Consider the following 12,137-nt stretch of genomic DNA (forward strand, 5'->3'; position numbering starts at 1 on the left):
TATTGATGCTTTTGTTGTAAAATTTTTCTTTGATAAGAAAATTAGGTAAAACATATGTTTAAGAACTGTATTTGGGTTGTGAGTGTTTAGTCAATTATTAAGGTAACTATGTCCCATATTGCAGTAGTATGTGAGTTGGACTCCTGGCTTTGGCTCCTGATGCTAGCTTCCTGCCAGTGCAGATGTTGGGGGACAGCAGTGAGGGCTCAAGAAATTGGGTTCCTGCCATCTACATGGGAGATCTGGATTGCATTCAGCCCTGACCCAACTCTGGCTCTTCGACGCATTTGGGGAATGAGCCAGTGAGGCAGAGTTCTTTCTGTCTCTCTGTATGTCTTTTTGCCTCGCAAATAAGAAAAATAAATAAAAATGTATTTTATTGAAATTTTATGTGGAATTTTTCAGTACTTTGTTTAATATGATGAACAATCCTATAATTTGTAAAAAAAAAAAGTCACAATTTTTGTCTTAGACTTGTAATTTCTTTTAAACAAAAAAGATTAGAATCTAGTTAATGAAAGCTAAAATTAAATTGCAGTTCTGTATAAGCAGCTGTTGCCCTGAATGTTGTAGTTGGTGGAAATTAGAAGCCACATTAAGATCTGTAATGGAAGATTCCAGTTGAGAAACTGCTTTTTGGTTGGAAAGTGTCATTGTTATCTTCTTTAGGAAACAGTAAGAAAAGCTAACCTTACAGGTCTTCTGTTTCAGTGTATTTATTTTATTTTATTTTATTTAAAAAGTACTTATTTATTTGAGAGGCAGAGTTAGAGAGAGAGAGCGAGAGAATGAGAATGATCTTCTATCTGCTGGTTCATTCCCCAAATGGCCAAAACACCTAGAGCTGGGCCAGACTAAAGCCAGGAGCCAGAAGTGACTTCCGGGCCTCCCACATGGGTGCAGGGGCCTAAGGACTTTGACTATTCTCTGCTGGTTTCTCCTGGCACATTAGCAGGGAACTGGTTTTGAAATGTAGAAGCTGGGGGTTGAACTGGTGCTCATACAGGATGTCAGTGCTGAAATCCACGGTGGCTTTAACCTACTGAGCCACAGCGCTGGCCCCTCAGTGAACTTAGCAGTGAATGATGCTGTTACATCGCTTTCCAGTTTGGTTTCTCTATCGTGTTGTACTGAATAAGCAGATGTGATTCAGACTGAAAGTCAGTTACATAGTTGACTTAAGATTTACTTGTCAAATCTACTAGTAGAAAGATAATGCCTAAAGACCTTTTCTCAGGATAGTGACTTCTGATGCATAAAATACCTAGGATTATAGTAGTCCTACTACTCAACCATCATTCAAAAAATCAAATAGAAAATTCCAGAAGTAGACAGTTGTGTAAGTCTTAAATAGCATAGCATTCCATGTACCATAATCACATCTCAGGCCACCTTGCTCTGTCTTGCCTGGGATGTGAATCATCCCTTCATCCATTTTGGCCATGCTGTAACTCACCATCTGCCCATTGTCTCTTACTAGCTGTCTGGCTTGTCTGATTGACCGTAGCAATGTCATAGTGCTTGTGTTTGAGTAATTCTTACTTTAGATAATAATTGCCTGAGAGGGTCTGGCGCTGTACTGCCGCTTGCAGTGCAGGTATCCCATATGCTCAGCCCTTGAGATGCTGCTGCTCCATTTCTCATCCAGCTCTGCTGTGGCCTGGGAAAGCAGTAGGACTGACCAAGTCATTGGGCCTCTGCCACCCACTCCTAGCTCCTGGCTTCAGATTGACTCAGCTCTGGCCATTGCCGCCATCTGGGGTGTGAACCAGTGGATGGAAGATCTCCCTCTCTATAGCTCTGCCTTTCAAGTAAATAAACCATTCTTTAAAAAAAAAAAAAAAATAGCTTGAGAGCCCTAGAGTAGTGTTGTTGCTGGTGAATTTTATTACTTTGTTGTTATAATTGGTCTATTTTATTAATTTTTAATCTTACTGTGCCTAGTTTTAAAACTTTATCGTAGGTAGGTATATATAGGAGAAAATATAAAGTATATATATAGGGTTTGGTACTATCTGCAGTCTGAGGCTTCTGCTGGGCAGGGTGGTCTTTAGAATCCAGCCCTATGGATAAGGGAGTGCTGCTTTACTTAGTACCTCACTGAGGGACCCACCCCGCCCCCTGCTTAGTTTCATTATGTATCAGAGCTTTTGTTATAAGAAGGAATTAGATTAGTTGGATTCATCTTTTTATTTTTTGTTTTGAACTTGTGAAATGTTTCCTTTGATTATAATAAAGTATTTATCTAATGTAAAACCCCTTGCTTTATAATTTATTGTGATTCTTTGGATGTCCTATACCTACTCTGTTCTCAAATCCTTTAATTTTCTTTTAAGTTAAAACACGTGGCCTGTGATGGGTTTATTTATAAATGCTGAGACTTTTATTGTAGGGAATAAAAATATATTAAATTCTTCAGAATATATATTTCAGCAAAACACAGTGCTAGTGATAGCAAGTTTATAAAGTGAAAAAAAAAGTCCTTTCATGAAATTTAAAATATAAGCAAGCAGATTCTCTACACATTAAAACAAAAAAAAGGCTTAAAGAGACCAAGTGAAAATACAGTATAACCCAGTATATGAGTTAGGCATATTTTATTGCAAAGCTAGCTGGAGGGTTTTTTTATCCTATCATATTGGGAAATCTTAATATATGAGACAATTTCCATTGAATGTTACTGATTTTAGGTGTTAGGGCTCTCTCTTCTTGGGGTGAATGGAGAGGAAAAACTTCACAAAGAATTACTCAGAGTGAAAGAGCAGATGGTAAGAAAAAAGGACTGACTTGAAATTTCATGTTTTGAGGATGGCCATGGTAGTTGGACTGCAGTGACTTGTTTTTATGTGAAGTATTAGAAGCACTTTTGTGGTGGATCTTTAAATGTGATTTGAGGTTATGCCTATTGAGTTTTTGCCATTTTATTTTTTAAGATTTTATTTTTTTGAGAGAGAGAGGAAGAGAAAGAAGAAGGAAGATTCCATTTGCTATTTCATTCCCCAGATGGCCTCAGTGGCCAGTGCTGGATCAGACTTAAGCCAGGAGCTTCATCTGGGTCTCCCATGTGGGTAGCTGGGACCCAAACACTTGGACTATCATATGCTGCTTTTCCAAGGGTCATTAGCATGGATCTTCATCATATGTGGTGCAGATGGAACATGGTTAGGGGCCCATATGGGATACTGGCTTTGCAGGCGGCAACTTTACCTGCTACACCACAACACTGGCCCTGGCCTTTTTTTTTTTTTTTAAGATTTATTTTATTTATTTGAAAGAGTGACAGGGAGAAAGAAGGAGATAGAAAGATTTTCCATCCACTGTTTCATTCCCCAAATGGCTGCAACAGTGAAGCCAGGAGCTTGGAACAACATATGGGTCTCCCACATGGGTGGCAGATGCCCAGGCAGTTGGACCATCTTTCACTGCTTTCCCAGGTGTGTTAGCAGTGGTTGCATTGGAATCAGATTCAAACTGGTGCTGTAATATGAGATGCTGGCCTTGTAGCATCTTGCTGCCATCTCTTTCTGTTGCACTTTGCACTGCTTTAAAACCCTGTGGGATTTACTAGGCAGAGTTGTCTCAACAAGTAATTGCTGAACACCTAGGTTAAATTCCCAGCTATTGTCCCCTGATAGGAAGACCATCCATTAATGTTTTATCTGATGAGACATGTTTTGTATCACTCTTATGGATCCATCTTGGTGTCTGTTGTGAGCAGGTAACTGATGAATGTCACGAGTCTGCTGGAACATTTGTGTTCTGGCCAAGAGCCAGATTTAATTACCACAGGAATTGTGGCAGTTACTGTGGGGTGATTGTAGTGGAGGAAACTTGAAAATTAGTTTGAAATGATTTACGTTTATCATATTTCTGGTATGTACATTTTAAAATAGATTTGCTAGAAAATTACAAAACAGTGTTTTTCCAGCACCAAGCTATAAACATAGCCTAACGTTTTCCCCACTGTAAGGCCTTAGTTTTCGTATTTCCCAAGAGATTAAATGCTACCTTTATGGTGATAGATTTTTAGCCACTAAAAGTGAATGTCATTCAAGTTCTGTTTCTCACTCCTCTTTGAGCCTGGCTCTAGTAAGTGCTGGGTAAATTCTTACTGAACTGGATTCTGCTGGCAAAGCTATAATGTTGGAAAGTATACACTCTTCATCATAAATTAGGAATGTGTTTATTACCAGTGACTGTAAGTTTTGATTTCAGATGGGAGAACTTTATAATGCATAATAATTTGTACAAACCAAATGTATTTGTTTTCCACAGATGAACTAAAAGTACAACTTTGCTCATCAAAAATTGATGTAATCATAAGGCACAAACCTTACATAATTACCTAAATGCTTCTCCTTGGTTGGATGAAGATGACTAATACAGAAATACTGTTTTGTGATTTGGTACAGGCTTATTTTTAGATTAAAAGAAATAGCAGAATCATCTTAAGTTACAGGTTGTTTAAATGTAGATAAACAGACTTACAAAATGGAGGCACTCTAATGTGAATAAATGTTTACCAAAGAAAGCAATAGCATTGCACATACTGCATATATATTGTGCTTACAAGGATTTATGAACAACAGTTTTGGGAAGTGTTAGAGGTACTTCTAGGTGGCCAATGATTGCTCTATTTATGTTATTATTAGTTACACTTTTTATATGTGATGAGTGAAGGGGATTCCTAGTTCATTGATTCCTGCTAATTCCTGGTTCAGAACAAAGTAAGAAACTAGATTAAGAATTTAAAACTTGCTGATGGTGTATTCTCATATGAGAATTGAAAATCATAAATTGGAAATATTAAACACAATGAAAATGTAAAGTATGCTGCTGGGCTCAATGTGAAAACGCTGAAGTTGTGTATGAATAAATTATTACATGAGCATGTTTAATTTATAATTTGGTAGTACTGTGATCTACATGTTACTTGCTTTTTGCTAGTATTGAGAAGATTAATAAGTTTAAAATTTCCAGGGCTTTTTTTTTTGAGATGCCTCAGGAAAGTGAATTGCTAAATGTAGGGGTGTTTTGTGTGTATATAAAGCAGCATTTACATATTACATTTGTTATCGACTGTCTTTTTCCTTTAAAAAATGTCTAAGACATTAACTTCCGAACTTATCTTTTACAGTTTAGTGTTGATTTCATCTCATTCACTAAAGAATGTGTTTGCTACAGAGTTTGTTTTGATAGTAACTTTTTTTTTTCTGATAAAATAATCTTACTGTATTGGCCCGTTTTCCATTCAGATGGGATGCTGCTGTTTTTTCTGGAGTGCTTCATTTCACTGAGTCATTTATTGTTTCCACTGCACAATAGTGACTTCAAAAGCATAAGCTCACTGTGACCCTCTTTGTCTTCTTTCCAAGTTAGAACATCTAAGTGGAATGAATCATCTCTTCTTTGGTGTTTGTGCTCATTTTATAAGGTCTTTTTTTTAACCTGTGGCTATAATTTATTTTCCAAGTGAAGTGTGTTTGATACATTGGGATATCGGAAGAATATAATAGAACATGTTTTCTTCATACTTTTTTAAAAAAATTTTATTTATTTATTTGAGAGGTAGAGTTACAGACAGGGAGAGGGAGAGACAGAGAGAAAGTCTGCCTTCATTGGTTCACTCCTCAGATAGCCGCAATGGCCAGACCTGCGCCGATCCGAAGCCAGGTGCTTCTTCCTGGTCTCCCATGTGGGTACAGGGGCCCAAGCACTTGGGCCATCTTCTGCTGCTTTCCCAGGCCATAGCAGAGAGCTGGATTGTAAGAGGGGCAGCTGGGAGTAGAACAAGTGCCCATATGGGATGCCGGCGCTGCTGGCAGAGGATTAACCTACCGCGCCATGGAGCCGGCCCCTCTTCATACTTCTTAATGTACACATATAATTTTATGCATACCCACATTTATTATAAATAAAAATGTATATTGGCTACATATTTAAATGTTCCTACTACATGGTATGACTGATTAAAAGCACTTAAGAAATAATCTGTGTAGGGGAGAAAATGACAGTGGTGGCATTAGGAATATGAGAGGAAGGGTAGTGATGCAAGATACACTGCACACCCCACTATCTGTGAGAGATCTTGTTATAAGTTTGGTTAGCTTGGGAAACCTATGAGAAGAGAAAGCAAACCTTATTTATTGTTCTGTCACTTGTACCTAGCTGAGTGGGCAATGAGGCAGAGAGCTGGGCATTAGAAAAAGTTGAATTTTCAGATTGATAAATTTACATCTGTTGAGTTTGCAAATGCTAACTCAAGTAAGCTCAACGGTTAATGCCTCACTGCTGCAGGAAATCTGATTTTGTTGGCTGAGTGTCAGGGCCCCCTATCCTGACAGAACAGATGCTGTCAATGGGGGAATAAATGTGGGATAGGAACAAATGTAGGCTGTGCCGGAACCCTGGTGCAAACTGCCATGGTTTTGTAAAACCCGTTCTTGGCAGGAGGTGTTGCCTTCTGTAGTGATGTAGAAAAAAGCTAGAGGAGTCCATGAGAGCTGCAGGGAGGAGACCTGCCCTGAATGAACACAAAAAGGGCATGTTTTCACAGTGTAATTAAAAATGCAAATCCTTTCAGCAAATAAAGGCTGTTGCCCTGGAGGAAGTCCTTGAAGTTACTTCTTATAGCTGCATGGTGACTTTCCTCTAATTTACCTAGGAGTCATGAATTTCAAAACATGCTAAACTTTCAAAAATATCTTTATGGTTAGGAGCCAACTAGGTGTAGACAGTCTGTGGGCCACAAGACAAATCTGTGTTGGTCAGTAAAGTTTTATTTTTAAGTAAAGTTTTATTTTTATTTATTTTTTTTTAAAGATTTTTTTTATTTACTTGAAAGAGTTACACAGAGAGAGGAAGAGTGGTAGAGAGAGAGAGGTCTTTCATCCTCTGGTTCACTCTCCAGATGACTGCCACGGCCGGAGCTGTGCCGATCCGAAGGCAGGAGCCAGGAGCTTCTTCCAGGTCTCCCATGCGGGTGCAGGGGCCCAAGGACTTGGGCCATCTTCTGCTGCTTTCCCAGGCCATAGCAGAGGGCTGGATCGGAAGTGGAGCACCCGGGACTAGAACTGGTACCCATATAGGATGCTGGTGCTTCAGGCCAGGGCATTAACCTACTGCGCCACAGTGCTGGCCCCTAAAGTTTTATTTTAAGTCAGCCATGTTCTTTTCAGGCCACAGCAGCAGAGTTGAGTTGTTGTTAAAGAAAGTACTTGGGTCATAAAGCTTAAAATACTTTCTGCCCCTTCACTGAAAACACATGGCATATCTCTGAGCCAGCTAAGCTTGTAGCTATAGTATGAATACTTCTTTCTTTTTCCTCAGTTAGATGACTCTTAGATGATTACATGGGGAAGCTTTTATGAGAAAGTATAGTACAATGGCAGTAACATTGGTTCAAATCTTGGCTTAGCCATTGGCAAACTGTGTGAGTGGGTAAGTATCACTTCTCCTTACCCTAGACTCTTTGCAAGGTAGGGCTCCTCATAGTACTAGCTCAAGGAATTTTTCTGAGAAATAAGTAATAAATGTCTAGTATGTGACAGGTGTTCAACAAATAAATATTAACTGTTTTCATTTCAGACTTACTTTTCTTTGAAATCTGAAGTAAAGGAAAAGGCAAAAGGAAATATTGCAAGATTGTTCATCATGTCGGAAGTTGAATCTTCCCTTATTCTTAGCCTCTGGCCATATTGATTTTGTTAGTGCTGGTCTAGTTTTCTTCTTTAAAGATGTTTGTGCCAAGTACAAGAATGTTACTTTGCTGTAAACGTCATTGGATGTGGCTGGCTGGCTGTTTAATCTGTTTATTTTTCATGCATTGATTTAGTGAATTTCAAGTCTAGGTTTTATTAGACTGCTTATGGTATCCTGGATGATTGTTATACAAAAGAATTTTCTAGTGCTGTGAGACCACATGCTTCTGGATTTCAAACTCACTGAGATTAAATTGCATTCTTTATATGCTTTAATCAGATTGCAAGCATAATGAAGTTTAAATTTATGTTTGTCTTGTGGAAAAGGCTATTGAATAGATCAGACATAATTTTAAATTGACTCTGTATTTTCACACAAGTTAATTTACTCACTTCACTGAGCTATTTAGCTTTTAAGTTATTGCATATAGTTGGTTTCTGTGTTGATTTATGGTGTTGTAGATTTTACGTGATCTTTGGTTTACATGATAATGAACTAGTGACTTCTGGTAACATTTTTATAGATGTTAGAGCTGAAGATATGCTAGAGCTATGAATAATTTTCTGCAGAATTCTTGTTTGCTTTTCTTAGACGCCCCCTTCAGTGCAGTCTGACTAAGCAAATCATGTGTTCATTCTTGGTGTTTCACAGCATCCAGCCTTCCTTTCTTTGTGGATTGTGCTGCCCATTAGGCTTTCAACTAGTCCTACACTGAGGAAAATGAACTTCTTATATCTTAGTGAATGTTAGTCATTGTCTGTCTCCTTGTATCCTGCTTTCAGATTTTTTTGGTCTTCCTTGAAAGCCAGTTAATTTGTAAAGTCACTTAGTAGAAGAACTCTGTTATATAATTTCTCAAACATCCTGATACTCGTCAACAATCTTTTCTGACTTAGGAGAGAACTGAAAAAGAAATACAGTAAACCAGAACCTTTTGTGGTGGTCTGGGTCTGCATTGAACGTTTCAGGGAAATCGGTTGTCCCTGCTGAAGACAGCTGAAGAAGGTACTCTGTGGAGAAGGCAGGTGGCATTTTGGATCCTGTGGTCTAGGCTGTTACTAGGCTGGCTCTGTAATGTTATCTATATAGTAGTGTTACATGACTATACTATAATGTTAGTAACCCAGTCTCCATTTTCTCCCCACAAAGATGTCCCTGACCATTTATCAGCTGTCTGCCTTTGCCTTCATTTCTGTATTCTTCCTCTTGTGCTAACTCTGAAGAAAGAATGTTTCCTCTTTCCAAGATTCTTGTTGTATATGGAAACATCTGATTTATATAAAATAAGTTGCCAACTTTTGGGTACCTGTTAGTGTAACATAAGCTACACCTGTTTATTATTATAATTTTATGTAATTATCTATTTAAGAATATTGGTAACTATATTTTGTAATTTTAGAGACGGTTCATGCTATTTGGAAGCAGATGTATACACATAACATATTTTTTGGTATAATATATTAGTAACATTTTTCATGTTAACTTTTTTCTTTAAAAAAGTCAAACATATACAGATTATACATATTTGTTGGGTAATTTGTGATCTTTCATTACATGTATACATTATATAATGTCCAGTTGGTATAAATATCTTTGTTTTTTCAAGCATTTAACCTTTCCCCTTACAGTGAAAACACCAAAGAATCCTGTCTTCTAGTTTTTTTAATACAAGAATATACCATAAATTAATATTATTTTCATCCTACTGTGCAGTAGAATCCCAGAATGTCTTATTCCTATCTATCTATAACCTAGTGCTTGAAAACCAATCTTTGCAATCCCTCCCTCTCCTCTTCCCTCCTCAGCCCCTGGTAATCACAATGATATTTTTAACATGTATGAGATAACCTGTTTCCATACTTAACCAGACCCCAATTTTCAAATAGCTAAGAGTTCTGTGGCCACCAGAGATCCCTCTTACCCAGAAAGGGTAATCTATAAAAAGCACAATTAACTTCCTTGGTATTGGCCTTAAAAATGAAGCAGCTTCAGTAGTAAGGCTTTTTTTCATAGTATGGCAGTTCTGCTGTGCTTAGATTTGACTCAGCTCTTTGATTCTTCTTTCCAGAGCATTTATTGGTTGTCACCTAACCTCATTTTTTTCTTGATAACTTCAAGCATTTAATTTAATTTTTGTATATATTTGTGGGGTGCTTGTGATACTTTTGTTCAGGTATACAAAATGTAATGATCAAGTCAGTGTAATAAGCATTTTATCATCTCAGACATTTCTTGACTATTAATTTATTTTTGGTCCTTAGTAATCAATTATTTTCCCTCTGCTTGTTTTCTTGCCTTTCTTCAACTGTTGCTTGGTTTTCTTGCCAGCTGTTAGCTCCAGCTGTTTTATTTCCTGCCTGTCTACTATCTACCCTGTGATATATTTCTTTCTTGTTTTACTCCTTTCAGAGGCTGTTGCATTCTTGTTTTTTACTCCATCTATTTAGCAAACTTCAAACCAGGGTTAGTTTAACTGTACAGCTTCTCCATGCCTAGGCCTGTGATGCCTAGTGCCATACAACCTGAGCTGGGACCTGTTCTTCCGCCTCCTTTTACTCCATAGTAGCATCATCAGCTGTTAATCATCCTCTCATTTTTTTTTTTTTTTTCAAATAATTCTCAAGATGAAATACTTATGGCCTGGTAAAAAGCTAAGATTCACTGGTAGTAAGTGAAAGGTGAGCCTATGCATTACACCTTTGGTATTGGGAACACCTAACACTTGTAAATTTCATACTTTCTCAATTTAGAAGGTATTTACAATAGCTCATAGGAAATACCTATAGAATAATAAAATTCCTCATTGAAGCTTTTCTCTTTTGTCAGTATATAATGTGGGGAAATGGAATAATAGAGGGAGTTATTAGTTTTCTTTGGTTGCTGTAATGTGTACTGTGAACTTAGTAATACAGAAACACGTTTCTTACTGTTTTTTTTCTGTATCTTGTGAGTTTCAAATGGATCTCAGTGGGGTAAAAGGATGGGATCTTTAGTGCTTTGGTCCTTTCTGGATGCTCTAGGAGTAAATCCTTTTCCTTGTTCTTTTTAGTTTCAGAGGGCAACCATGTTGACCTATTTCTCTGTTTTCAAAAACAACAGCAGTGGTGTGAAGATCGAGGTTTTCCTGATATTGTATCTCTCTGACCTCTTCTGCTTCCTTTTGCCACTGTTAAGGATCCTTGGGGTTACTTTGAGTCTACCTGGATAATCCAGGATAGTCCTGAGAGCTGATTAGCTACCTGATCTTTCCTTTTCATGTACACCAACAAACTCACATGATGTGGACATTGACACGTGGACATCTTGGGGGAATTTATTAGGCTACCACAGGGGCTGACCATTATCCCTGCAAAGTTGCTCTCTTTAAGTCATAGCTGTATATACACTGCTTTTGTAGTGGCCAAAAGGAAAACAGGAAATAATGCTTGTGTCATGCTGCTTCTTTATTCACGATAGTGAATACCAAGCTGTAGCAGGGCTGTCACAGTACAGTCAATCCTTATGATCATTTCCGTTGTTCTGGGATCTGCTGTACTGGAGGTTGGGACTATATGGTTAATAAAAGTAGTTAAAAATGAATAATTCAATAACTAACCCCTTTATCTTTTAGTTGCTGTTTGAGTTATTTTCTTAAAATATTTGATTATAGTATAACTTTTAGTATAAAACTGTGTTAAATTCCCTATACTTACAGCTTTAATCCACGTATAAAAGTCAAGCAAAATACTAAGGCCAAAAAATAACAAAAACTTGAAATAAATAGCGCTTGTTTCATTGAATGGATGGCACTTGTTTTAGTTTGTTGTGCTGGTAACTCCAGTGGGTTGTGTGATTCTGGGCTTCTGCTGGATTTGATTAGCTTCTGCTAATCTTTGCTAATGTAGTTCCATGTCCCTTTGCTTGGTCTCAGTGCACTCTTTATTATGTCACTGAATTCGGGTGGTAGGTTTGTTGTAAGATAGTCATCCACTTGATTCAGAATGCAAATAAATATTTTTGAAAGGCAGATATGAAATTATGGTTTTTAGAATGAAACCTTGATACCTCTTGATTACATCTGTTTCAGGGCTTTGAAGACTATTAATTTAACAACTGTGACAATAAGTAGAATTTGGTTTTGGGTTTCATTACTCTGCATCAGTTTTCCTTTCTTTTCTTTTTTGTTTATTTGTTTGCATCAGTTTTCTTCATGGGCTATATCTCATGGCCAAGATTGTCTATGAACTACTTTAATGGTTCAGATTAGGATTAACAGTAAGACTTTAGTATTAAGGTGCTGCTTCCCTTATAATATATTTCATCACAAATATTTAGTAGTATTAAGAAATACCAGGTATGGATGGGATTTTATAACTCCATGTTGAGCTAAATACTTTTTTTTTTTTGGGTATGGAATACGTTTTTCTTAGTTTCATTCCACTTCATTGTGGTGTTGA

The 12,137-nt window shown here is 37.4% G+C and overlaps 1 protein-coding gene across 4 annotated transcripts in view; it reads left to right on the plus strand.

Moving 5' to 3' along the window:
• DDX10 (DEAD-box helicase 10) overlaps window positions 1-12,137 on the plus strand; it is a 292,747-nt gene that overhangs the window by 91,059 nt on the left and 189,551 nt on the right. Inside the window, exon 14 of one of the 4 annotated variants that reach the window (XM_089333658.1) lies at window positions 125-142. The exons of the other annotated variants lie outside the window; for them this stretch is intronic. Within the exon in view, the coding sequence (XP_089189784.1) occupies window positions 125-127 (3 nt within the window). The 3' untranslated portion in view covers window positions 128-142. Of the gene's footprint in view, window positions 1-124; window positions 143-12,137 lie in introns of those variants that run through there. 4 annotated transcript variants of the gene reach the window in all.

This window comes from Oryctolagus cuniculus, chromosome 1 (genome assembly GCF_051225735.1).
Source record: "Oryctolagus cuniculus isolate XC-2025 breed Fujian yellow rabbit chromosome 1, ASM5122573v1, whole genome shotgun sequence".
Classification (NCBI taxonomy): Eukaryota; Metazoa; Chordata; class Mammalia; order Lagomorpha; family Leporidae; genus Oryctolagus; species Oryctolagus cuniculus.